General features: G+C 38.9%; 1 protein-coding gene across 1 annotated transcript; it reads right to left on the reverse strand.

The window, feature by feature from the left end:
• Positions 1–1,488: 1,488 nt before the first annotated feature.
• Positions 1,489–26,974, reverse strand: cilp2 (cartilage intermediate layer protein 2). Its single transcript, XM_055053441.1, has 9 exons — positions 26,777–26,974; positions 19,249–19,326; positions 17,302–17,571; positions 17,005–17,187; positions 16,406–16,561; positions 14,700–15,017; positions 14,254–14,362; positions 13,370–13,527; positions 1,489–10,068 (listed from the first exon to the last, which is right to left on the reverse strand). Exons 1-9 carry the CDS (start codon positions 26,838–26,840, stop codon positions 7,652–7,654), a joined length of 3,753 nt encoding a protein of 1,250 aa, XP_054909416.1. The 5' UTR covers positions 26,841–26,974; the 3' UTR covers positions 1,489–7,651.
• Positions 26,975–27,863: the final 889 nt, after the last annotated feature.

Raw genomic sequence — 27,863 nt, forward strand, 5'->3', positions numbered from 1 at the left:
ATTAGATAATTTTGATTGTAAATTATTGATTTATAATATTGTTAAATTTAAACTATTAATAAAGTATTAATCTGAATTCTTCTGGTGCACACCAGGGGGCGACACGTACACCTGAGTTTTTTTTTTTTTTTTTTTTTTTTTACAGTTGTGGTTTAAATTGTTTATTTCTTATTTTATCAATTATCTCATGAAAACTTCCCCAGATGTTTGTGTGACCTTTGCTGCTGCTTGGTTAGGTCAATCCGATATCAAACAAGCTGGTAATCTGTCAGTTCTTATAATTTCTTGTCAGGAACAGTTCACTTATTCAAACTACAAACAAAAGCCAAGGAGTTGCATCATGTTTAGCTAATTCCTTTTGTTAAAATCTAATCTATGTTATCCTTATAAGACATTGTGATGTTCTTTATATATGTTTAAAAAAAAACTGGCTTTCTGTGTGATTAAGTAGTAAGGAATTGAGCATAATCTTCTCCTTCAACACTTATGTAACATTATGTAAAGTGTCTAAAATCTCCACAATGGTCTCATTAAACCCAAAATTGTCTTCCTTTCATCTACAAACTTTACATGTGGTCTGAAACTGTTAGACTCACTGCTGAGTTGTGTGTGTACTAGAGCACATTTAAACACTTATTCTGCTCATCTCACAATGCAAACAGTCTTGTTTCTTGACAATTTGTGGCCCAACAAAAGAAACAATGAAAATGGTGCAACTACGCGCTGTCTAATTTGTGAGTTATATATATATATATATAAATTTTAATAGCTCACAAAATGGATATGATATATCCATTCCTGGATTTGTTACCGGCAAGCTTTTATTCTATTGACCCAGTATGATTTAAGAAGACCGGTTTGGTCAGACACAGCAGGGAGGTTCATGCCCTGAAATGCACCGTTGGCTCATAGAAACCGTTTTTTTTTTTTTTTTATTTATTATGTCTGTGCACACCGATGCCAACGTGTGTTCTTTATTCCTTAGCTGTGAGCGCCATCAGTCAGTATATTTTCTTTCAGCTCAATTTTCTGGCAAATGCAGAGCCCAGTCATAAAGGTGTCAGTGACAGCATGTCTCAACACTCTGGTTTTCCTCCCCACTGTGCTCCCTGTTGTGCAACTTTATGACAATAATTATTCTCCTAGCTAAAAATATCTGTTCTGTGCACCAGAGGTGTCAGCCTTCTGTGCTATATGTCATCACCTGGAGGGCAATGAGCTCCAGGGATGTCAGTATGGGTATGGAAGTCAAAGTAAACTTGGCTCACACTGATGCAGGAATGGTTTCTGCAGCTCCACATGTTGAACTCACATCCCACAGGTAGAAGGGTTGGAAAAGAGCAATGTGTTTTTTCATGTGTTCCATTTAATGAATTATTTATGTTATATATAAACATACAATAAATATCATAAAACACATGTTGAGCTCCATTTCCTAGGTGTGCATAGAAACACCCCCAAACCGGTGCTCTGTTGAGAGCTACAATGTTGAACGAATTGAATCATTTTATTTTGAAATTTGTAAGTATAAATGGGTTAGTGACACTTTACATAAACCAAAATCACACACTTAAATTTTAATAAAGAATATTTCTGGTACAGAGCTTTAAGTGACATGGAGCTTAGCTAAAAAACCAGAGGTGAGTGTGCACACCAAAGACTTGGCACTTTGCCTCCAGTATTTGAAACTGGATGATGTCACTCAGTCCCAGAGGAGGACTGAAGATGTTCTCTGTGTAACTAAAATATGAAACTGAAAGAGAAATGCACTTTTTGTTTTATTGTGCTTTGCATGCAATTCTCAGGGATGAATTGCTTCCTAGAGCACTTCATGTTTTCCCAGATTTATTTTATAGGTGTGGCTGAAGATAAACTGCAGTATTTTCTTCCCCAAGTATTAGCTCAGTATGTTTCAAACGCTCGGCACCTTTGAAAAGAGAATCCTTTGTGTTGGAAGGATGTTCATGTTTATCTCTGTCTGCATCTTTGAATATATTTGTGTCTGACCAATTCATGAGGGTTTTGCACATTATCTTATATTTATCACAAAAGAGATAATCTCTTCTAATACTACAACTACTCTTTTAAGGGGCAGAATTTGTCTCTTCACAGACTTCATGCAGATGCATAATGTTTCAATAGCTGTCCCTTTTATTTGCGATATCTTCCAAAAGTACTGACAAGCCTCTCAGCTTTTCACATTTTGCCAAAAACTTCATTATGTTTAATGAGTATGTCATGTTAGTGGACAGAATAAAGCAGTACATCATTTTAAAACTAAAGGCGCATGCTATATATTTTGATGTTTCACAAACAAAAATCAGAAAGGTGGAGCCCAGATATCCCTAAATGAACTGATAGCAACCACTTCCCTTCAACTGGTTCCTACTGTTTGTAACTGAACCAAAACTAATTTACATCTAGTGATGAATGCTTCCTTCAGACAAACATTAGTCCTTTTACACCTTTATTTACAGTTTTGTGTTCATAGTTTAATTGTAGATTCAATACAAGACACAATTTACATACTAAAATGTAGTTCAGAAATAAACAAAGCAGTCAGCATTATCATGCATCAATTATACAATACAGAGTCCTGTCAGGATTTCAGTGGTTTATTTATTTTTTCTTCTGTGCCATGCCCAGGGCCCTGTGACCAACACACATTTCGCCTCATTTACTGCAGAAAGGGCTCCTGGTTTATCGTCTAAATAAATTATGATCTCACTGAGACCACCTGTGCTATGCAAGGAGGAAATTAGCTGAATCTGCTCATACTTGCTGTTACGCTCTTGAGTCAAACTTTTAGGACTTCTGCTTTAAAACTTAAAGGAATACATAACCAACAGAGAATAAACATAGTCTGAGTATTCTGAAACTAAGTCATTTTCCTTTTCACTGATAATTCTCATGAGACTATGTATTTCCTTATTGGAAACCTGATTCTGTTATGTCTGGGTTGAACCAGAGGGTCTCATGAAACCGGACCCAACTAAAGAAAGCATTTCCTTTAAAAATAGATTATTTGCGTGTTCTGAGAAGTACACTTAGTCCCTTGTCAAATGCAACCCAGTTTTCTGTTCTGCATAAGTTGTGAACCTAATGAAGCAAATCCAGTACAATATGTCCCACTGGCCAAGTGGCTTTGCTGGGAAAACTATATCAAGAAGTTTGCTTTCACAGAAAAAGACAAAAAAGGTTATTGCCTAAACATGGCAGTTTGCCTTAGCAGAGGAAACACAGCATTAGCACCTGGAAATGCCAAAAGCATTGAATGATATTCCAAGCATATTTAAATGCCATAGGTAACGTAAATCTTCAGGTAATAACTGAGATATAAATGATGCCTCATATCTCCACCATCGCAATGCTCCCATTTCACTTTGATGGCTTTTTCATATTTTTTTCATACACTAGTGGCAGATCAAACACTTGAATTTTCTCTTCTGTTGTCAATGTTTTGTTAGAAGTTTGGAAATTGATCTCTCTTTTGATTTCTTTTTTGTTGGAACCAATTTTTCATAATTAGGATCTCCAGTTTGTTTTTAAGTTAAATTTGAAAATGAGATAAGAATCTGTCAAGGTAGAAAGACAATGTGAAAGCATTACATTTAAAAATAAAACGTAAAAATATATATATACCCTTCTCAATAAACAATAGGAAAAATTTTTTTCCTATTATTTGTTGATAACTTTAATAGCTTTCATCTTAATCTTTGGCTCCCTCCCTACATTGTCCACCAGACTGATTGCTTCAAATACATTATGCTACAACTGAGGTCCATGCTTGTCTAAGTTACTACTGTAGTTTTGAAAGTAGGTGGAGATGGACATTTGGTTAAATCACTGTCTAAAATTATTCCATGTTGGCATGTCATACCATACTTGTCTTTAGCTTATCTTCAGTGGAAAGAGTTTCCCAATTTGTGGGAAAAAGGCTCAATGTCTGTCAGAAAGAACCTTGAATTGGTTTCTTTCAGATGTTCAAAATATGAGTTGAATAGCAACTTATAAAATATTTTTGGTTTACCAGTAATTGTAAAAAAAAGTCGACTGCCGTGGCACAGTCTGACTCAACCAAAAATAACATATTTCTTTTAAAAGTTTAAGGATTTTTATTTTTTCCGTAGTACAACAGCCAAACATTGGGTGTCAAGTCCATCCCAAAAACTAGTGAATTGCTTAAAAAAATCTATTTTTCTTTTTAGTCAAAATGCTGCTAGCTGTACATGAGATATGTAAGCGCAACACACATGAGTTGGTTTTGCAAATTATCCAGTTAGTGTGAAGAGGCTCACTTCATTCATTTGAAACATTCTCACACCATTAAAGACAAGCATTGCAAATGTCCCTTAAACTTGTTTACATTCTGTCAAGACTTAAGGACCAGCTGGAGAACACAGTTGACTTTTTCCAGGATAGTTTCTTTTGACAAAGCAAATTCTCCTTTCAAAGCATTTTCAGGAAAAAAAAAACAGCTGCATTCTTCAGCTGCAACCACTTTTTCAAAATCAGGATCCTTTTAGTGACAGACAGTGAGACCAAAGACGACATTCCCCTTTCCAATAAGCGAACGAGATGATTGAATCCATCAGGAGATAATCTCACTTATATTTTCTTTTTTGAAGTCTAATGTTTGACATTTCCTTTATTTGCAGTACATCTGTTGAGCGGCCTCAACTGACCTGACACACCAGTGCATTAGAAGACTTTTCTCTTTTGACACATGGATTCAATTATCATCTTTGTTACTGGGTGAACCGAGCATCTGGATCTGGGAGATTGTTGTCTTTATCTGGAGGTCTTAACATCTTTCTGCAAGAAGGTTTGTGGTTAGCGAGAGTGGTGATAATGGCAAAGATGCCCCAGACTGTCACTGTGAGTGCCTTTCTGGAAACGAGGGCTATCTGAAAAGTGCTGCCAAATGTATCTCTAGGTTTACATGGTTGCAATTTAGATAAGACTCTTTATAGGCCATTTTCAAAGCATTTTATATTAATCTGTTGCATAGCATGACAACAAACAAGTGCTTAGTGTGCTGGTTAGCACTTGTGTGGTGTGATCATTAATCATAATATTCTGGCCCATAAAGTTGAGTTTGAGTCAGTTTGCAGAAAATTACTGTGTTTTGAAGTTTGCAAAAGTACAACCTTTGCACTAGACCTCAGGCCAGCCCTAGTTTCTAATTAACATTAAGCCTGTATTTACTTGTCGACTTCTTCCTGTTTCCCCAAGGGCAATGGTGCTCCCATTTCTATTTGGATGCAAATTAGTTCAGCTTGAATAGATTATCCCATGGGCTTACAAAAGGCTAGACTAATGATAAACAAGTTCTGGGCTTGTATTTCCATGTAATTTTAAGACTAATAATGACTTCAAGTTAAAAAAAAATATTTGTTAAAAAGCTTCCATGCCCAAAGCCTCCAAAAGTGTTTGTTTTGCACAGTATTCACTCACACCATGGCTAATGTGAATTTTGCTTCAGCAATGCAATGTGCTTCTTAAACAAAGAAATGGTCTACTGAGAATTGTGAGCCTTACCTATGAAATGAAACTCTGATGCAAAAAACCAAGAGATTCAGGTGGACAAAACAATGAACATATTGGCAAATTCAAAAAGACTAAGAGTAAAACATCCTTTATGTGAAATAAGTATAATGCAAGTTTTGCCAAGCTGTATAGACACACTTCTTGCTATTAAGCTAGCTATTTCAAAGCTAATATATCCTTCAAGAAGCTCCGTTGAAGAAATCCCACTCAGCTGACCAACAGGCCTGAGCTGCAGTTCAGAGCTTTATTTTTTATTTTTTTGTGAACCACGAATAATTGCTCTGTAACTATAAAACTATTTCATCGCTTGTTTATATGAATATTCCATATTTTTGTCCCTGATACTGATCACAGTCACATAGGAAAATGTATTTGTTGATACAAAGTTCCACTCTTATTACATCTTTAAATATAATGTCATTCATACAATGAAAAGTATTAATATCCCTGGCAGGTTTAGAGTTAAAGGTTCAATAATTTATTTCTGCCGACAAGTGAAATAGCCATATCTCAAAAAATAAAACACAACTAAAAGGTGGATCAGTTTAGAGAAAAGTTGGGCATCTGTTTATTAAGTAATAGTATGTTAACATTTATTTGAACCCTTTCTATTAACCTCTGGAAAAACTTGTATTTACAGAAGCATAGTCACATTTTTGACAGCGTTGATCTCCAGAACATTCATGTCTTGCTCGTAGTACTAAGATTATTTTAAAGCTGTGCGACCGCTGGCACATTTTAATTTGATTTGGTTTGTGGATTAGTTGGTTCACAACATTTTTCAATGTAGTTTAGTTATTCTAATTAAGAAAAAAGACAATGAATTACAATGAAAAACCTTTCATATTGAGTTTTTGCTGTTCTCAAACTGTTTGTTGACTTAAGAAAGCTGTAAGAAAAATACTTGGATTCAAAGCTGACAAAAACAAACCGAATAAACAAAATATTGTGCTTCATTTAATTGGTTTAATTGCCCAGTTATTTGATATGAGTTTCCTTAACTTTTAATCATTCTCTTGGAGTGGTTTCATTTACCTACTAACTTAACACAGTGTGCTGTAATTTAAAACATGGTGATTTTTTTCCAGTTTTGATGTTTCGTTGTCACTATCACACTTCAAACATTAGGATAGCTCAAAAACAGCTTGAATAGATTATCCCAACAAATCAAAGACCATCCAAAACCCATTTAAGTCTTTTACTGTAAGAGGAAAGAAATACAAATTCGTTGTTTAGATTATATTTAGTTTGTTTGTATGTTTATCTGGAATGTGCATAGGAAATGATTTCATACTTCAGCAATAATTTATTTTCCTCGCATAAATTTGCCTCAAATGACATCCATGTTTGTCTAAGTGACAGCTGTGGTCTGGCACATTTGTAGTAGGTGGGGACAAACATTTGGCTGAATTACCATTGGTGAAACGTTATTGAATATGTCTAAAATGATCCATCTTGGCCTGCCAAACCACACTGATTTGAACTGACCTTCTGTCGGTGGAAAGAGTTTACAAATTTGTGGAAAACAGGCCCAGAGTCTGTCAGCAAAGACCTTATGTTGGATCTTGAAAGTATGAGTTCATTGGCAGCTTACAGTTATAAAGCATTTTGGTTTACTAAAGTATTTATATTTGAAAGTTTGGTTTTAGATCAAGCATTGAAAGATGTCTGTGAAATAAAATCCCACATATACACCCCATAAAAAGTTCTTAGGACCACTGTTAATATTGCATATTCATTCATAAAATTAGAACACAGGCTAAAAATAAATACAAGGCACTGAGTTATGGAGAGTCAAGTGATATTTACCTTTTATAAGAGAAATGCAACAAAATTAATCAACCAAAACATTCAAGTTACTGTAAGACAAATTGTCTACACTAGATTTTGCCCGTATGTTTCAGTCTTTAGATTTGTTTTGTTTTTTTCTGTCAGGAAGCAAGTCATTCTTTTGATTAGACAGGCAACCGTTACTGTCTAGATGTAGGGCCTTCAAATTAGTCTTCACTAGTGTCCAAGGAATTAAAAAAAAAAAAAGAAGGCATTGACCATTTCAACATTACCATCATGGTAAACATAGATAACCTACTTCATAACACATCTATTGGCGCTGTTGTGCTCGCATGAATGCTCTCCTTCTGATTACAGAACTCGCTCGCCGACTTTGGGTCCTTCCCCGCTGCTCCGAAGGAAAAGCCACAACCTGGGTTGATGATCTCTGCACCTGCAGACCCTCCATTTCCCTCATGTCCCTTGCCATCTGAGACAATGTTTGACCCGGATTGGTCTGCAGACGCTGGAAGAGGCTTTCTCTGTTAATTTTTTTCTCTGGACAGCTAAAGGTCAGGGCCACCCCAAAGTCTGACTTCATCTCTCTTGAGAAACCATCGGAGGTGCCATCAAAGCAACGGCCAATGGCGATCTCTTTGGCAACTCTGGGATTCTGGTCTGTGACTGTGTAGATGCCATAGTTGTGTCCTAATGGATCAACGGGAGCTAACATGGTGAATGCATGTGATTCGTTGTTTTGAGCAACTGGTGGATGTTTAATGAGATACTCCTGTAGAAGGCCATTGGTACTAATCCTTCGACAGCTACTTTGTGGAATCAGCGATATGAGTGATCTGTCCACCTCTGCTTGATCAAACAACATGCCACTACATTTGAACTCAACACATGCAGCTGAGGTGTTAGCCTCTCGCATGTCACGGGTACTGCGAATGTCTCTAATGCCATAAAGTTTGCCCCTCGTCTCTGGATGTGTTCCTCCTAGATTCCTTGACCGGACCATCACTTCCTTCTGGCCGTGAATCTTGACTTTGATGAAGCATGCTCTAAACTCTTGGGGGTTAGGCCACCAAGAGAGGTAGTCTCCCGTCCAGGTCGTCAAGTCATTCTCCTCAAAAGGAACAACATTGTATTCATACTTGTCCTTTTCCACTCTGAAAAATCTGAAATGGTTTGCGTCCACAGGAGCATTTTCACAGGCTAATAAATTCTGATAAGGATATATTGGTCCGTTTGTCTCATCAAAATTGTTCTGGTTAGGCTTTGCCAAATTAATTCTGAATGCAGTTTTCTTTAGAGCTGGATCCTCATGATCAGAGCGCTGGTAGTCTAACTTATCTAGATAAGGTTGGGAAACTCCAATGATGTTTGGATTCATCTTAGGGGAAGACGGAGCTGCTTCCAGCTCCTCTCCACCTAGTATGGCTGTGACATAAGCAGTGTAAGCATCTGGTCTCATGGCATCACAAAAAGCAGGCAAACAAGCCCCATTGGGTCCAGTTAAGACGCTGTCAAACCGACCCCATGCCCTGGGATTAGATGAATAACCAGGTTTGGGCTCCAGGTTAATCAAACTGACAACAACTCCTTCCAATTGTTCAGCAGGAAGGAACTTTTCACTCATGTAGGCACGCACTTTAACATAACAGCGTCTGTTTTCAGGCACGTCTAAATTGAACAGCCTACGCTCTCTAATCTCCATGTTGCCTATTAGAAAGGTGCGCTCCTCACGCTTGCTTCGTCCATGACCACCAGTAGTTGTCGTGCTGTAGGAGAAATCACTCTCCTCCTCCCAGACACCAGTATCTGGGTTCAAAGACCACAGCTTCATTGTGGGAATGTGCTCTTGCATTTTAACATGCTGCGTGTCAAGGAGAACCTGGACTGCCCCCGTCCCAAGAACCTCCTTGCTGGTCTCATCTCTAAAGTCAACTGAAAACATGCCATAAGTCCTTAATGGCAGCATGTCACCCTCTTCATCCACAAAATTGAGGTCACCAGGGGCTGCTGCTGCTGTGGTAATGTTTCTTGGATCTATAAATGTGACGCTGGCTTTCACTGTCCCCTCATAGATTTCTCCGTTGTCTTTGTGGAAGGAGTGGGGTGGAATGACCAGTTGCCCTATTGGATCTTCCCCTTTAATTTCCCCAAGGTCTATAAAATTGGTCTCTCGTGGATTTATATCAACTGGTGTCTGCTTTCTCATCACTTTCACATTATGGTAGATGGAGCCACTTTTCTTGTCAAAAATGAACACCTTCGGAGTGTCAATGTACGTTTGAGTAGGATCAACAAAATTTACCACCAATCTTTGTGTATCTGGAGTAATTTGCAACGTAAACCCTCCCTGATATCCTGTTGTGCCTACTCTATCTTTACCAATGTAAATATGCCCAAATCGCAGAGGCTCATCATTGTCAGCTGCCACAACTCGGCCACGAACCAGCACGGTAGGTTGCACACACTTCTGACAACTGCACTGTTTCACCGCTCGTATGGGGAGTTTGTAGGTACCACAGTCAATGTTTCGACTCTCCATTTCCTGGACACCACAGCAGAATCCAGTTCCGTCTCTGCACCGCATGTCAAAGTCGAGGGATCCCGGGCATTTGTTGTGAGGGCATCGACCAGCATTGTAGTACTTGGAGAGAGTGCCAGGTTGAACGCAGTCCATTGGTAATCTGATGAGGTGCATTTCAGGAGTGGCATTGCATGCTGGTGATCCGTTAGCTGTGAATTAGATTAGATTCAGCATTAAGATGTGTGTCATAATATTGAGACGTAGTCCTCACAACTCAAATGTTATAGAGAAGAATGCGACAAATACAGTGGTTTTTTGAATATTTAACTTATTTAAGCTGAAGCAAATAATCAACAAATAACTTTTTTTTTAAATCTAAAATTCAAGGATTCATGTGGGCCTCAGGTGGTTTTTGAGGTTTTAGCAGTTTAGTTCACTTATGTTTTGAGCCAATGTTAAACATAGTTTATTGGTGTTTAAATTAACAATGTAAACACAAAAGCAGATGATTTATTCCAAGACTAGTACATGCACTTCTCCTCTGACGTGGAGATGTTATTCTTCTCACATGCAGGAATCTCCTGAGACAATAAACTTTGGGCTGCAGGGATTTGTTTGTTGCCTGAAGAAAATTGCTCTGTCTTCTGCCTTACCAAACAAGAACCATGGAGAATAGCCTCTATCAACAGTGCCGTAAAAATGTATTTGCTCCCTCTTAGATTTAACTGTATTTTTTTTTTTTATCACACTTGAATGTTTCTTGTCAAGGAGTAAATACAAAGTAGTTTTTCAAATTTCTTTTTTTCACTTTTCAAGGGAAAACTAAACCCTGCATGAGAAAACCATCCATTATCTTGTATAATCACAAATTAATTATGATTTACCACATTCTCTGATTAATTTCACAAATCCCACCAAGGCGTAGCTACTTTAAAGTGAATATTTAAGAATTCACTTTAACAGGACAGCATGAAGTCAAGTACAATATATGATAAATCAGGTCACAGACTAAAGTTCATGTGGGTCTCAGTTATGTAGTTGCAATAATGATATAAAGAAAATTAGAAAGTTCTAGAATTGAGTTGTAGAAATGCAAACATCAGAATCTAAAGCTTAGTTCTTGGATTGCTTTGCTAATAAAATAGTCCTTTATTAATCCCTCAGAGAGGAAATTATCTTGTTACAGCAGTAAAGTATCAAAATATACCCCACTGAGTATAACATGTATCTAAAACAATGTAAACAACTGCATAGAAATTAAGTACCTACAGATAAAATAAAATTTAAGTTAAATAGAAACCTGAAAAGGTGGAGATTTTTAAATAACTAATAAATGAATGAAGAATATGTTTATGTTAATGGTGGTATCATATTGGTGTAGCTCTGTTACATTAACTCTGTTACATTACATTGCTGATATGTCGTATTAGAGACCTTTGTTCATAATTTCTTTGGTTCAGGCATTGAATATCTGGGCAATTATTCCCTTTGCAATTGGACACTGTGCAGCTGGAAAGATTTTTTGCATTTTCTAAACTTCCAGACAGTTGCTATGGTGCATAGCTGTGGCTACAACATATTGTTTTTACAACTGAGAGCAGCTGATTAGCATCTCAAATAATACTCGAACTCGTAACCCAAATCCCAGACGAGTTGAAAAGGAGGCTTTGAGTGGGAAGCTAAATCCGTCTCTTCCAACAATCATAAAGGGAAAGGATCATATCCTCGACTCCAACGCTTCTTTACCCGGCTTTCTAACCATTCGGCCAGACAAATATTTAAAGAGAAGTGGCAAAACCAAAAGAGGTGGATTAATAGTGCTTGCCAACAACTGGCGGTATCATCCAGGACATTTCATTATGGAATATTATCTGCTGCCTGGAATCAGAACTATCACACAGCAACAGCCTTCTGGTGCAACGGTGATGACGGTGTTAGAAGTTCATCCCATATTCAGTGGTTTGCTGGTTTGACTTGCTGTTCCGTCCATCTCCTTTGTTGTGTTTTTGGCGAGACGCTTGGCCTGTCTTGCCTGCTAGTGTGTGGTAGTTTTGTTTCTCTCAAACTGCACCAGGACAGCTGTGGTTGCAAAGTAGTAGCTCGCCACCATCAGTGTGTGAAGAGGCTTTGGAGTCCTCTGGACTTGATGAATTGCTATACAAGTGCAGGCAATTTACCATTCAGTTAAAAGCCTCTTCAGATTTGTCGCTACTGGGGATCTTTTCTGCCCACAGCTTCACCATCCAACCACGATTTGAAGATACTTGGACGAAATGAGTTACAACAACATATAATTCACCATTGGAATAAATATTCTGAACTGAACTGAAAAACACCTTTGAATAACTCAAAAAGAGTCAAATTACAGTTCTGGACTGACTTGGTAAAATGTTCAGACTTATGTCTGATTGAGAAGGACAGTAAACAAGTTTCTCTGACTTGAAAATCCTTCAATGTGGCAAGTGTGAGCTAAAATTCCTCCACACCAGCGTAACACTTAATGCCCGTTGTTAGAAATGTTTGTTAGCAGGTATTGTCTTTAAGGGTAGCAGATACAGTTAGTAGGTCAAAAAAACTGGTTCAAGGGGTAATTTGTGTCTCATATACATTTTTGGGGGCTTTCTTAAATGAAATCCTCTTTTTAAAATCACGCTTCACCTTTATTTAGGTTGTCATTGTCTGGTATAAAAATTGCTTGACTGTATAAAATGTGAAACAAAAATTAAAAACAATTGTATAATATACAAGGGGGCAAATACTGTTTCACTGCACTGTAGTTCTCCCTCCTTAATGTGGATGAATTTTGTTGCTTAATTGAGAGAGGAGCATGTAGAGTTTAGTTCAAACAATAAAAAAAATCCATCATGAGAAGAACAAACAACTGTAAACAAAATAAAACCTAATCCCTTAGCTCAGTTAGATTTCCCTGCTATTTTTACTTTCTTTTGCTTTTTCCACTTTGTGTCAACCAACTCTCTCTTTCCTGTGGTTTTATGTGATCCTTCTTAATGCATGAACATGGCTCATGGATGACTTGAACGTAACCCAGGTCTGGCATTCCTCTCAAAGGGTATATTCAATTTTAGCAGTCAGATTATTTGTGGTTGTTTGGTTTCTGACAGTGGTTTAACTTGAGCCTGTGGAAAATTCAAGACGTCATTGTCAAATGCACCGGGATAAGAGCCATCCTGAGTCATAGCATCTCGCCATCATCGTGTCAAAATGTTTTCCTTTGGAGTTGATAAAGAGGAAATGCGGTGTACGAGAAATTGGCTTATTAATGCAAGAACAATGTCGCATATGTCATAAATCTGCGTTTTCTGCAAGCAAAAACAAATTGTTGCTTTTGGCGGAAAATGCTGTGTGTTGCTTTCTTGTGAAAATCAACACTGTTGGTCAGCTTTCACATAAAAAAAAAGCTGCATGAATTTATATTTGCATTTAGAAGAAAGACGTTTTTATCATGAAACAAGGTTTTATGTTTTATGTTTTCCTTAAGTCTGTACGTACCTATCACAGTAAGGTGAGCCGGGGACGACTTGATGCTGCCTGCAGCGTTGCTGGTTTTGCAGTAGTATTCCCCAGACTGCTGCAGCTTTAGGTCTCGTAGCACAAGGTCGTTTCCATACTTATACATGTTCTTATCCAGCAATGTCCCATTGTGGTACCTGGTTTATTTAGATAGAAATGTCAAGGAGGACACCGATTACTTTAGTTTATTTAGATTTTGACGTCTTAATAAAGCTCCTTAAGTCAGCACATAAAATTCTTCGTGGAGGTGAAGGCTACATGTTGTGTAAGTTTTTATTAATGATTCTTTATTGTTTTGTTTCAATCCAAATAAATTCAGTCCTGTTGTATATGACCATATCCAATGAAATGAAAATGTTAACCAAGCACATTCATTTGCAAATGTATTGTTCAACTGCGGTTAAATTTTAGCATCTTTATTTTTTAATGTTTCTTCTGGACCAGGAAGTGAAATCATTTGGGACTCAGTTGGAAGAGTGGACTTTTTGCAATCTGGAAGATGCAGGTTCAGGTCCAGCTTCTTCCTACCACATGTTGATGTAGCCTTTGGCAAGAAATTTAAACCTGATTTCTGTATCGATGTGTGAGTCAGATTGGATGAACATGATAACATAAAAACACTTTGAATGGTTGGTATGTTCAGAAAAGCTTGATGAATGTACCATAAAGTCAGACCATTTAACATTTAATTCTGTATTTTTAGTGTGCTCTAACCATTACATATGATCTTTCATGAAGAATGTCATTTTATTTTAGTTTTTAAAATCCCCTTTCAGTGTAATTTTACTTTTAAAAAGACACATTCCTCTCACCCCTAATATACCATTGTGTGTATTACCGCATAAAACTGCTGTCCTTCTCACCAGTAGTATTTGTCTGGAGCTGGTGATCCTGTAGCCGAGCAGCACAGCAGCGCCCTTCCTCCCTCGTAGCGCACTTTGTCCTCTGGGTGCTTCACAATGTACGGCTTTTCTGTGGAAGGTGTAAAAGCACACATCTTATACACCTGTTTTCTGTGCGTGGAGAGACAAAAGCTATAGAGCTCTTAAAACTCAGCACTTTGTTCTCTCATTGGTCTCTGGGCTTTTAAAAGCTTGTTGTTAAGGGAATCACAGTCTCAAAGCAGCACAGATCTAATATTATTGGTTTTCTTCACAACTATCTAGGTGGTCTTGGCTTGACGTTGTGGTATATTATTTGTCTGAAAGTCGGATTTGCCCAATAAAAACAGTCGGCATCAGGAAATGTTTTCTCATGACTATCCAACAGCACCTAATCAAATCTATCTACTCCATCTACTGGCACTCACCAGCTGACGTGAGGACAGCCCGTAGCCAGGAAATCCCTGTGGCGTTACTGGAAGTAGAGGCGACCACTGGCACAAACTTCTCTTTGTTGATGGTAACGGAGGTGGAGCCGGAGGAGCAGACTCCTGACATTGTGAACTGCCCTTTCACGTCCGTAAGAGTCCGGATCACTTTAGGGTGGCTGGTCAGAGCCACGCTGGCCCCTGCCACTGGGACTCCGGTCACAGTCTGGATGTCTCCGAACAGCATGTGGCCGTCACACACACAAACGCTGCAGTCCTCACTGGGATGGCCTTCGGAGCACTTCAGCTTGCATGTCACTGTTATAATAAACCCATTAAGACATACAGTACATAAAGTGTGAAAAATATGCTGAAGAATAGAAATGTGTTAAAAATGGTGGTTTGTTCCATAACAGCGCTTCTATGTCTTAAAGTCATTCTAATGAGAGAGGAATGCAGCAGAGTCCTTATTGCAGCTGCCACTGCATATTGCTGGTCAGCTGGCTGAAAGAAAGTTCTTTGACATTTTCTTATTTAAAAAAAAAAAAGCAAGTTTACTTCAATGGAAATTTCTTTAAAATGATAAAAAACAGAGACAGTCATGGCATGGAAGCTAATAGAGGACCATCCATCACTCTCATAAGGGCGATAAAAGTTTAAAACTATAACTAGAAATGCTTTGGTTACTCAATAACATAGTCAAAATAGTCAATTATGATTGTATATTGTCAACCTCTTTTGAGTGAAAATCTAAAATGTGATGATGTTGTGCATATTTGTCAATAACACATTAATATGGGTTTATAGTAATGAACTGTCAGTCCTGTCAAAATTCTTATTTTCAAAGCAACTTGGTTTGTATTTCATATGGTCAGGTGAACCTCAGCTTAACGACTTTATTAAAAATGAGCGGCTTTGTAGGCATCATGACAGCTTATAGTTTGGAGCTTGTTGCAACATGTGGGCCTGGAAATGGTTTGACTTTTTGGAGAAAGCCTGCAGTATTTTCTGGACTTGTTCACAGTGTCGATTGTTGTGCTGGACCTGAATGAAGTGCTGACATGTCAGTCACTACAACAAGGTCCCATAGCTTTAATAACTGCAGAGTCAGAGTGCTCTGATTAACAACTCTAAGTATAGTGTATATATATATATTTCTGCTGCTGTTGTTTTGTTCAATTTCTTGACTCCTGGCAGCACCAAACCCTTAAAAACAATGTTGTATTTGCTGTTGCGTTTTAGCAACAGGTTGGTAACTTAAACAAACCCAGAAGATGATTTGTTATCCTTCTCATTCTTGTTAAAAACATGCCCAGCTCCTATTATTCAAATATAATGTTTTAAGTCAAACAAATTGTCAGTTACATAAGGTTTCCAAAATACTTTTATGAGAAGTAAACTTGTTTGAAATGTGAATATTATATAATTAGCCTCAGGAAGGTTAGGATGATATGAAAACACTTTATTCTTTGTTCTGTCTGTTTCTTGCTTTTTCATGGACCATAATTGTGTCTAAACAAATAGGATTGATTGATTTGTCAATTTATATAAAAAGAAACTCAATTTTTATCTCAATTTCAGAGTTGAACTGTGTTATTTGACTTTAAAAACATAACAGAGAGATTTTGCTGGGGGTTTTTCTGTTTGAATTGATCTTTTAACATAAATTTGTGTAAAGACAACATCTAAAAAAAGTCTGAGCTTACCAGGACATCGACTTCTTCCACATTTCTGGACCTCAGCAGGCCGTCCTGGACATTGCACCATCTCTGAGGTTCTCACACAAGTTCTCCTCCTTGTCCTGCGACCTCCACCACAACTTACTGAACAACTCCCCCAGGGGCCCCAAGGACTCCACTTGGCTATAAGAAAAGGGCGATTAGAGGGATTTGTTGTACTTTATTTTCAGTAAATCTTTTCAGTCCTTTTGCCAGTCATTCATTGGTGTTTGCTGGCTGAAAACGCTTCACTTCAATCTGTTGTATCTTGAGCATTAAGCTGATTATAGCTGCAGATGAAGTACTAGTATTATAATTATGGACAATTACTTGAAGTAAACTGTGTCAGCTTTTTAGAAGCATACCACTCAATAGTCAACAGCATGTAAAAGCACTTTTAGATATCAAAAGGCGAAAGATGAAGGGAACAACAATATGCTGCATTGACAGTGTTAAGGTTTAACCTGCCTATGAATCGCACAGTCTCATTTCAGACTAAATCAATAACCCAAATCCAGTTTGGTATCTCTAAATTGCTCAGTAATTTTAGCCAGGTGTAAGGATAGTTCTCATCACAGTGGACTGACCCGCGCATGGTGGAGTGGAGCACTCCCTCCTCTCCGCATGGTGTCCTATACATGCTGGTACGAACAAAAGCGGCATAGGCTGAGCGCTCACACATTTCCTCTGCCGAACCTGGATTCCCACATCATTGCAAACCGTGGTGGAGCAGGGACCCCACTCGCTCCAGTCGGTCCAGTAGCTCTGCACTGCACACACAAGAGGTCTTAGGATTTCAAATCATTCACCAGTACTAGTGCACGACAGCATCACATGTTTAAGTGACAGCTTGTGCTGCAACGAGCCGCTCATGTCAGGACTACCTGGAGGACACTGAAAGCGAACATGGTAGTTGGAACAGATTCGACCGTACGGCTGTTCTTTGTTGATGCACCAGAAGCCCTTCTCCAAACTGGAGTGGACCACTTCACCAGTTTCTGCAGCTGCCACCCAGTCTGTGGTGCGGGCCTCCATGGCCGTGGGCCGAGCACAAACCCTCTCTCTGTAGTAGAAACGAATTGCTTCCAGGCGCTCGTAGTCTCCATTCCCACCAGGATGGTCGATGTTAAACCAAGACGTCCACTCAGTCACACCTGAGGGCACGCAGAAAAAAACTGATGGAAACCAACTGTTTGAAACGGCCAGAAAATTGTTAGTAGGAAATCACCCTCTACTCTAAAGAAGCAGGAATACTTCACACACAAAAGTGCATTCGTTTTTGATCAGTTTCTGGTTTTTTGTTGTTGTTGTAACAATGCCTTTTTAGCAATGAATCATAAACCGCTAGAAAGTATGTTCCCCTCTAGACATAAGAAAAATTGATATGAGGGTTGAGCAGCAAAGTCGAGTATGAGGTAAGGGCCGAGTGAAACTTGCCAGATCCTTTCTGCCAATTCTGTTCACGTTATTCAGCTAATGACTCTTATTTTGGGTTGTTCAGTGGATTGGATGGTAGGAGTTTGACAAAAGACACGGTTGCAGTATAACAATTTATTCGTGTCTCAAATAAGGGCCGGAGTTGATTATGAGAGAACAATAAACAACCACAACAGCCTGCTACTTTCTTCTCATACTGGTCAACAGCTTGGTCACCCGCTGCTGTAAGAAGGCATCCAGGCCTTTTCCCAGTGTTTGCTTCACATCACCCACTGTGTATGTGTTGTTCAGTCTGCCACAAACTGGGAATATCTAAGGTGACTCCACAAGTGATTGTGGAGTTGACATGAGGGCTTCATGCAGGCAACTCCATCCACTCTAGATTTGGGAGGTTTTTCATCAGCTCAACCCACAGAGACATTTTTTTTGTAAGTGTGACAACATTGAAGAAAAAATAATCAGGCTATTTAGTACAATAGCATTTACAACTATTTACAAGAAGAATTGCTACAAAAAATGTATAATACAACACAATTTTCCTGTCTTTTGTGGAAAATTTGTCTTGGGCTTGGCTTATAATGCCACATAACTCTATATGTAGCATATAGAGTTAAGCCTAAAGGTTTGTTCAAAGAAAATGAAAGGAATAAAACCAGTGGACTTCCTAATAAACATTGTTTAAATACATTATTCAATGCCATTAAAAAAGATCTTCCAAAAGAAAAAAAAAACAGGAATGTTGAAAAGAAGGAAAACTCCTTGTAGATGTTTAAAGATTTGTGGTCCTGAAACATGATAGTACATTGGGGATTAGTTAAATTTGAAATGAATAGTGAGAACATTTCTTGTCTTTTAGAGCCTTATGTTATTTCATCCAGGCATGAAGTGAATGTTTGACGCAAGTGGATTTCCTCCCAATTATTGTCATCTTCAATCAGTACCACGCAGGGAGGACTCCTAATAAAAGAGCAATTGTTCATTTCTTCTCATGCTCACTGGAGGTTTGTCGTCGGTAATAAGTCGTATTTGGTTAAGTGTTCTCTGGGCGTAGATTTTAAGCCATTGGCTGCTTATTTTGCAGGAAATTAGTACCATTAAAAATGTGCTGAGCTGATTTTTAGCCTTTTCTGCTTGCAACAGAGTCGTGAACGTCAAGCGAAGCATGTAAAACGCGTTTGGATTTGCAACAGGCCTCTGAAAAGTACAAGTAATTTCACAGTTTCACGTAAATTTTCACATTAGTGAAATGGGAAGGTCTGCTCCCAGATGTCGCATGCTATACCACTTGATAAAAATATCAAACCCATGAAAAGATTTTGAAATCAATTGCATAAATATCTTTACAGATCTCAAACAAGATGTTAGAGATAAAAAATTAACTTGAAAAATAATACCTGTTGTTTGTGAGTCCGTGAATGTATTGAAAACCAATCTTTTGCTCCTGTCTGATGGGGTCCTGGTCCTTAGTAATCCTGCACACAAAGTAAAAAAAAAAAAAGAATTTATATCAATACTCCAACACACCCCAAGGTGTCATAAAGTCCTATTGGTCCCTTGTGCATCAACAGCTGTAACCTCAATAAATGAACACTTTATTAGTTAAAATTTGTTGTTTTTTTCTGTATGTTTATTTTAAAAAATGATAGGACAACATTGCCGAAAGAAAAAGGATCATTTTGGATTCTTATGAAGAGTTTAAAATTCGATCAAACCAGTGCTCAGATATATATCAAACTGGAAATTGTTATGAAAATAAAAACTGTGTTGGTCAAATGTTTTATTTGTGGAAATATATTATTTCTTTGCTGCTTATTTTTCGTGTGACTAACAAACGTTTTGATGCCAAGTTATATATTTAGCTATTCATTAGCTTAGCTCGTTGCAAACCTATGCAAATTAGCTAACTCAGGCAACATTAACACATTTAATTTTTACGTTTATACATTTATATACACACATACCAGCAGCAACTATTACATGTCTCAGACTCATTATTTCATAACGTCTTGCTTCTATGCCCTGCTGGAGTAGTGTAATAAATAAGAACAACACATGAAATATGATGTTTCTGGCTCTTTCATTTATTAAATGGGACTCAGTGACATTTTCTTCCATGCCATAATGTGTAATGATTCATTTATTCTCCACCACTAATTTTTAATGCTGCAAAAGACGTCAATTGTTTGCTTGACATTTCTTTTTTGGGTTACATTTGGGCCGCTGAAAAAATAAATAAATAAATGTCACGGGGTGTGATGGAAACAAAAAGTTATTTATGCTGCCTCTCACCATATAGGTGTGTGTGTGTGTGTGTGTGTGTGTGTGTGTGTGTGTGTGTGTGTGTGTGTGTGTGTGTGTGTGTGTGTGTGTGTGTGTGCGTGTGTGTGTGGGGGTGTGTGTGTGTGTGTGTGGGTGGGTGGGGGTGTGTGTGTGTGTGTGTGTGTGTGTGTGTGTGTGTGTGTGTGTGTGTGTGTGTGTGTGTGTGTGTGTGTGTGTGTGTGTGTGGTAGGCACAAGCATTGCTGAGTTTATGAGCAGAGAATCCCAGCACATTAACTAGTATTGATCGATGTCCCTTCTGGTTTTATAGCAGCTCTTTATTGTTGTGCCAGCTCGTTTGGTTCAACCATTAAAACCTTTTAGGTACATTTCTGGATGTTAGGAATTGCAGAATGTACACTTTTCGGTTGGCCTGGGCAGCCAGCTGACCAACATTAGTGCTTCTTTTTTTTTTTTCTTAATTTAGCTTTTAAAAAACCATCGTGCGCTTTCCATATGGCTTTGTGTCTCTGAACTACTGGGGTGACTTGAGAACCACAATGAAATGCCTTCAGATTGATGTGTTCAGCAGCTGTGTCTGCTGCCTGCAGATTGAGTTCAGTGGGTGGAATCAAATACTTTCCCCATCATTCTTTTTCTGCAGTGATTTGTATGTCACTGTTGCATTCCTACACACATGCTGATGATCTGCATTATGTATTGGTCTTCAGATTTAACAAGTGCTTGCAGAATGCATGACACATTTTCTTCCCTCTGCGAAACTGTAGCTTAGAATACATAAACAGCTTTTCACGTAGCTTATTAGCTCGGAGGCCCGGACCTGCGGCCATTAATGATCCTTTCAACTCCGCAGGCAGACTCGTTTCCAAGAAATTATAAAGAAGCATTTCGGCTCGTTACATAACAGCGCTACTCCCCCTCACACCAACTCCAAGTTAATTTACGGCCAAGTTCTTGGCCCCTGATTATCGTTTCAAGATATTTTACATTGAAAACCAAACACCAAAACAAGTCTTCTGGTTTTACAAGGTGTCTGATAGTTTTAGGAAAGTTAAGAGAGGAAACACAGATTAGGCGCAGCAGAAAGGCAAATGTTGGAGTGCTGGCCTCACTTATGGCAGGTATAGAATCTGGCCCAGTGCACCGGGACCTTTGTGCTTTTGACTGACATATCAGCACTGACATATCAGCACTTTTTAAAGGCCATTGGCTTTTGCATGGCTACTGCTTCATGTGGCTGGTATGTGAGTGAATTAACCTCATCAAGAAGCAAGTAACACATGTTTTTTCAAACCCCAGGGAGAAATGTTACAATTTATGATTTCCTATTTGCTGCTTCAGGCTCACACATACTCGGGTGTCCTGTGCATATTTTGTGAGCTGTACATCTACGCGTGCACTGTCCGCAGACGGTTGAGATTTCACGGTCAAGCGGACTGGTTTCCGATATTTCTCGTGTCAAATTCCTTCATTTTCCACAATTCGACTTGGCTCAACACAGCGACTCTTCCTTACTCAGTGTCTGAGTTATTTCCCCCCAAGTACTTTTTCTTCTCTGAAAGTCCTTGTGTTCTGTGATTGATGAATCTTCCAAATTCCTATTGTAATTTCTTCAGCCAGACACCCCTTCAGAATTGGACTCCATTTCATCCACAAGATGGCACCGATTCTCAACTTTATCAGCTCGGCATCGCATACGCAACAGTTTGATGAAAACGGTGTTTCCTGCCAAGCTTTTTGCTACGTTACGCTCTCATACACACACTCATGGACATCCATGAAGTATGTCGGAGCCTTTAGAAAATGGCATCTTGAGGTGCCTCTCCGCTGAAGTATATCTTGTTTGTGCTTTTTCATTTGTGCTTTTAGAACCACTAGCATGGTTATTTCACAGTGGCATTTGGTGTGTTCACTTAAAGTACCTCAGGTGGCTTAAACATCCATAGTCGATCTTGGAACATCAACGAGGTAACAAGATACACCAATAGTGTAAAGTTGCTCAGGTTCCACTGGTGACAGAAGGCTAGCGACAAAACACCAGTTTTAGTAACTGTATTTCTTCTAAGTGTGGATTCATCTTGAGCCACAGAGTCTATTGTTGTTTTTAACCAACTATACATCATTGGGGTTTACAGCTTGGCTGGACTTAGACACATCTTCTATCTGTAATCACCTGTGACTTTGTGAAGATTTGCTTTCGTTCATTTTGTGAGAGGGAGTTTCCAGTGTTTGTATTATGTTGAAAGACAAAAGAAGAGGGGAAAAAAAACTCCCAAAGAGAGAAAATGAAATACTTTTTTTAAAATTACGCCCAGAATGTTTTCACTCGTATTGAGGGAGGTTTGTCTTTGCCAGATGTATGTTGGCAGACAGACCAGGCCTAAATAGGTGGTCTGGATTCTGTTTATGAAACTAAAAATCCCTACATGATGGAGAAGATTTAAAAAAATAACTTCTCTCCAACTGAAAAAAAAAAATCCTGCTTGGTGAATCTGTTTGTAAAAAAGTGTTTTATGTTTGACTTGACAGTGATTTGTCTGTGTGAGCCTGTGCATGCAATGCTCTGTTTAAGTTTTCATATGAGAGTTGTTCATTCACTTGCACAGAGAAAAGAGGAATTCCAGGGACTCAAACCCTCTCATGTGATAGAGAAAGGTCAAAGGACAAGGCTATCTAAAAGTAGAAGCATCAATAAGGTATGTTATATGGAAAGAGAGATAAAAATATACATGGCATAAATGAAGTTGGCATAGCACAATTAAAGAGGAAGGTAGAAATAGAAATACAGCTGAAACCGACTGAATTTCCAGCATTGTAGCACAGCTAGCATTTGCATTAAGTTAGAAAAGCAATAGTTTCAATCTCCTGAGTCTTATCGTCGTAACTAGACTGTTACCATGACCAACTAACATCCTGTTCACATCTCAGAAGGACATTGAAGAGTGACAATCCAACATTCCTACCAGAGAAACGGCACATCTGCATTTTTGAGCAATCGTTGACGTTTTTCCCATTAGAGACAAAGCGATGAGTTTTTAAATTCACTGCAAGTAATCACAAAAACAGATTATAAAAATACAGAAATTATATCAGAAGGCATAGTTATTCAACACCATGCTAACTCCCCAGCTGCCCATATCACGTCATATCAGGTCAGTCTCTGTCAATATTTCATATGGGAAAAGTAGAAGGCTGTTTGTGAAGCATCATCAGGCTGATGCTTGGGCCAGACCCAGGTTTGAACTTGCTGCTAATTCCTGTCTGGATGTGAGATCTGTTTTTTAAAAATGCCCAACTGCTTGAAATTCACATTTCCAATTCACATTTAACTGCGAATAAAGCGAGACAGCAACTGTCAATCTTACTGCTTGACTGGATACATTTTTTTAATTAGGTAAAATTAGGTATTTAGTGAACACCGTACTGCTTTTGCTGATTTGAAACAGTTGGGAGGTGTTTAAAAATTCAGCTGCTCACACTGTTCATGAGGTTCAAGTTTTAACCTCTGGTCAAAACAGTGAAATAGCTCAACCAAAGCAGCTTTAAATATGTTCTGGACGCATGTGTGTATATGGGAAAATGAAAATATTGAATTTAAAATGTGACACAGTTTGGGATTAATGTGAATTTATTTATATTTCTTTGATCCACTGACGTCCTTTTCTCAGTCATTTAATTCATCTGGCCAGACGGCTTTGTGTTTGGAACAGACAGTGGTCAGCATCTGGAGAAGTAGCCCTGGTGTCTGCCTGAAGTTATGTGGAGAGAAGAGAGGACTGGAAGATTCATGTGAAGGGGTGGTGGTTCCAGAGCACTCCTCTAATACGGTGGGCATTCAGCAACAGCTGCCACCTTTAAATAGAAAAAATGGGCCATAAATCTCCCAGGTTTAGGGTGGATGGAGAGAGTGACAGAGAACAAAGCCAGGATAATGTTTGATGGAGCAGGACGGAGGAATAAGTAAGGAAAGGTGGAGGCCAGAATATGATGGAGTGAGGGAAAAGAAGAGAAAAAAGGTGGGGAAAGTATTTGTGAGAAATACCTGAAGCAGAGACAGATTAGAAACAAAAGGAGAGCAGATGAAGACGAGGAGACAGATGGAGACGTTCTGCAAAGTCGTTGCTGCAGCAGCAGATTGAACGCACAGAACGGAGACATGAAACGGTCGGCAAGTTGGCCGCTTCAGCAAAGTTGGAAAACAGGAGGCTAATGCCATTTTGCCTGTGCTACTTCACGTCCCCTTTTATTCCATCTTCTCATTTAGGAAAGTACAAAGCCAGCAGGTGTAAAAAAAAAAAAAAAAAAAAAAAGGACCACTTGCTATGTGATCTTTGCACCTTGTTTCCAAGGTGACCGAGTTTATGTCTTTGGGGACGGCACTGCCTGCGCAGCATTCGAGAGTGAAATGAGGCCAAGACGCACCACCTTCTCACAAGATGTGGGGATGTACCGCTAAAGAACCGTGGCATAAAATGTAAAAGTTTATTATCCATTTTAGGGTCAGAGTGTTCTGCTCAGTCAAGATCAATGTGAACAACCATTTATAAATCTTCTTTCTCTGTCGGCTGGTCTTGTGATTTACTCATCAGTATATGGCACAAACCCCTCTGCCAGACATTTACGACTCAGAGGCCTCAAAGTCCCACAAGATGTGGAGACTATTATGGTCTATTCACACTCGATTGCCTTTATGAACTGCCAGTGCCTTTCACTTAAAAAAATAATAATAATGGAAAGCAGATGTAAGGTGGATTGAAAGTGACACTCGGGAAGAGCAGTGAGTTTTCAAAGCAACAGGAGGTGAAATTTAGGGGCGAGCACTTATGATGTTCCAAACATTAGGAAAAATTGAACGACAACAGGAAGTGATGTAAAGAGACGTTCAGACACGAGGTCACAACACAACAATTTTTCTCATCGACGTGAAGCCTTATCATGGTGGCAGCATTATCTGGTTGCTGCCACCATTTGACTAGGTCTGGTAACGTAAGCTCAAGCTGTTTTTATGAGACCTGGAAATGAAGGTGAGGGCTTCACGCTTGTAACTGTATGCTAGACTTTAATTTGGAGTAAGAGAGTAGGCAATTATTCTCAGTTTGAACTGCTGTCTTAACAGAGTCAGTTAATAAATACTTTGCTGAGCTGACTGACAGCAAAGGCATTGAATAAGATCCAACATTCGGCAGAAACAGACAAAGATACATGAAGACAGACAAGACATAAATAGTTTGTAATCATTGTGCGAAAAACTTTTGGTATCTTACAAGAACTTGGTCTCTGCTTCAGAGCTTCCTATTGTAACTATGTTTTGGATGTTTTCTTAAAATAAATTCGGACCACATCCGATCAACTCCAGTTTAAATCCGAAGTATTTTGACTAATCGTATCTGATCTGAATGATTTTTACACTGAACGGAGATTCTTCAAAATACAGTTTAAGATTTATGTAACCATTATTCTGTGCGATTTTCAAGGCTTTTTGGCATTAAAATATGACAATCATCAACACCACAAAAAGTTTCTTTGTCAAATCTGCACATTCTAAAGTGATTGCCTTATTACTTCCTTAAATCTTGTTTAATGAATCTCTAACTGTTTTTGTGAACCCAATATCGAGTTTTGTCCCATTTTGCAACCCCGAGTTGCAAAATAGGTAGGAGTCAAAAGATAAAGTTTGGTGAAGTTTTGTCTATTTTTCCACACAATTGTTTTGTTCTTTTTCAACATTCATGACTGCATGTCATATCCCACACGATCATACGCCTTATTATGGACAGGGTTGAAATTTTGGGATGGTAAGAAAAAAAGCATGGCGCAACAGCTGCTGGTTGGGTCACGTTTTGTAATGTTTACTGCTTGTCTCATAATTGGTAACTCTATTATCCTTTCATGCTGTGAAGTACTTTGAATTGCCTTGTTGCTGAAATGTGTCACACAGTAAAGCTTGACTTTTTTTGTTTGCTTTTTATTCCATTTTTACTGTCAGTTCAACCACAAGGAAAGTTTTACTGATCCCCTGGTTCATCCCCACATGTTGCTAATTGCACTGGGGTTGAAGCCAGCTTTTGTTTTCACACGAGCAATTAAGGGCAAATGAGGAGAGTAATGAATGTAACCACAGAGTTCAATACTGTCTTTCTGAAAGAATGTAAATAACTTTCACAGATTTCCCTGCAGATCTCCACAGCCATTACCTATCTAAATATCTAAACTGTCTTAATTGGATAATCTTTGCTCTTGATTTGTTTACGTGAACATGTTTGATGCTTTTCATTCTTGATGTGTAAGTTTACACGTTCGCAGAGTGTCCCCACAGCATTTCAATCTGCAACACCGACACACACACACACAAAGTTTATCTCATCGTCCTCCAGACATTTTGTCTGAAGCAGTCCTGCCCTGTCGTCCTCAAGGGAATGTCAGGGCGGAAAAACCTCTACAGTTGCTCTCAGTTGGTCGACACATGTGAGCCATGTTGTAAACCGGCTGTTGTTGTTTATTATGAGACATGACAAGGAGATGAAAAATGTTTAACCCAAAGTTTGTTTTTTTTTCTGCTGCCCAGCATTGTCTTCTTTCAAGTTTCTTCATCTTTTTAACTTTCAGTAATAAATACAAAAACGTTAAATCAGTCTTCTCTTACCTTGACCCAGTGCCACTGAGGCCAGAAAAGACAGCAGTAGTGGCAGCTTAGTTAATTCCAACATCGCGCTGATGGTGTGATCACGGAGTCGGCATGGACACAAGGTGAAGAAGAAGCAAACAGCTGGTTCTGCGGCACCCGGTCAGGGTAAGTGGGGTTCAGATCCTCAGGTGTGGGTGATGCTGCCGGTCCTGCAGAGTCTCGCCGTGTCTCCTCCTCATGTGGGTTGGAGACAGGAGCTTTTTAAAAGAAGGGGCATCAGGAGTGCACACCAATCCAGCCCCTCTCTCTTTACCATTGGTTAGTGGAATTTAACATCTGGGTCCCCCATATCATTGTCCAGAAAGAAAAAAAGAAACGACCAGGGCCTGCTCGGGGGAGAGAGGAGAAAGATGCACACAGTCAGTGGGCGTTTGAGTGGCTGGAGTCGCCAAAAACTAAGAGGTTGCTTTCCCCTTTGTTCAAATCCATATCTCATGTTTCTGCAGCTTAATTTAGGTATTTGCTCTTTTATTGCTTGTGGGTCGAGCCTCCTTTGCAACAGAGTTGTTATATTTGTCCTGCGAACAGGTGTGTGCACGTGTTTGTTTCCTTCTTTAAACTTCTATTCTGGTTTCCGTCTCCATCTTGTTAAACAGTGAAGCATTCTCCAAAATTAGAACATCCAAAAAAATAATAATAATCTATGCTTAATATGATCTCACCTTGCGTTAATTTTTTTATTTTAGTGCTTTTAAACGTACAAAAGGCTTCAATGCCTATCATTAAATATAACTATGGTCTACTTAAGGACACGTGAAGACTACATTTTCTTTCGCTGTCACTGTGGCTCGCTCTTACTGCCCCCATCTCCTCCATTCGCTCTCGCCACAGCCAGATGCTGCTGCCCCCTCCCACCCTCCTCTGGTTCAACTTCTGGTTCAGTTTTGTAACTTTTTAACAGTTGCTGATTGCGCAGCGATGCACTGCCAGAGAGTGGAAGTGTCGTCATATGGCATGCCATTCAGGAAAAAGTCCTGAGAGCACAGACATGAGACGTGCTTATGAGGTGCAATGTACTTGGGCTCGTTTTAAACGTGTATTTGCT

This window comes from Poeciliopsis prolifica, unplaced genomic scaffold (assembly GCF_027474105.1).
Source record: "Poeciliopsis prolifica strain line A6 unplaced genomic scaffold, Auburn_PproV2 SCAFFOLD002, whole genome shotgun sequence".
Taxonomy (NCBI): Eukaryota; Metazoa; Chordata; class Actinopteri; order Cyprinodontiformes; family Poeciliidae; genus Poeciliopsis; species Poeciliopsis prolifica.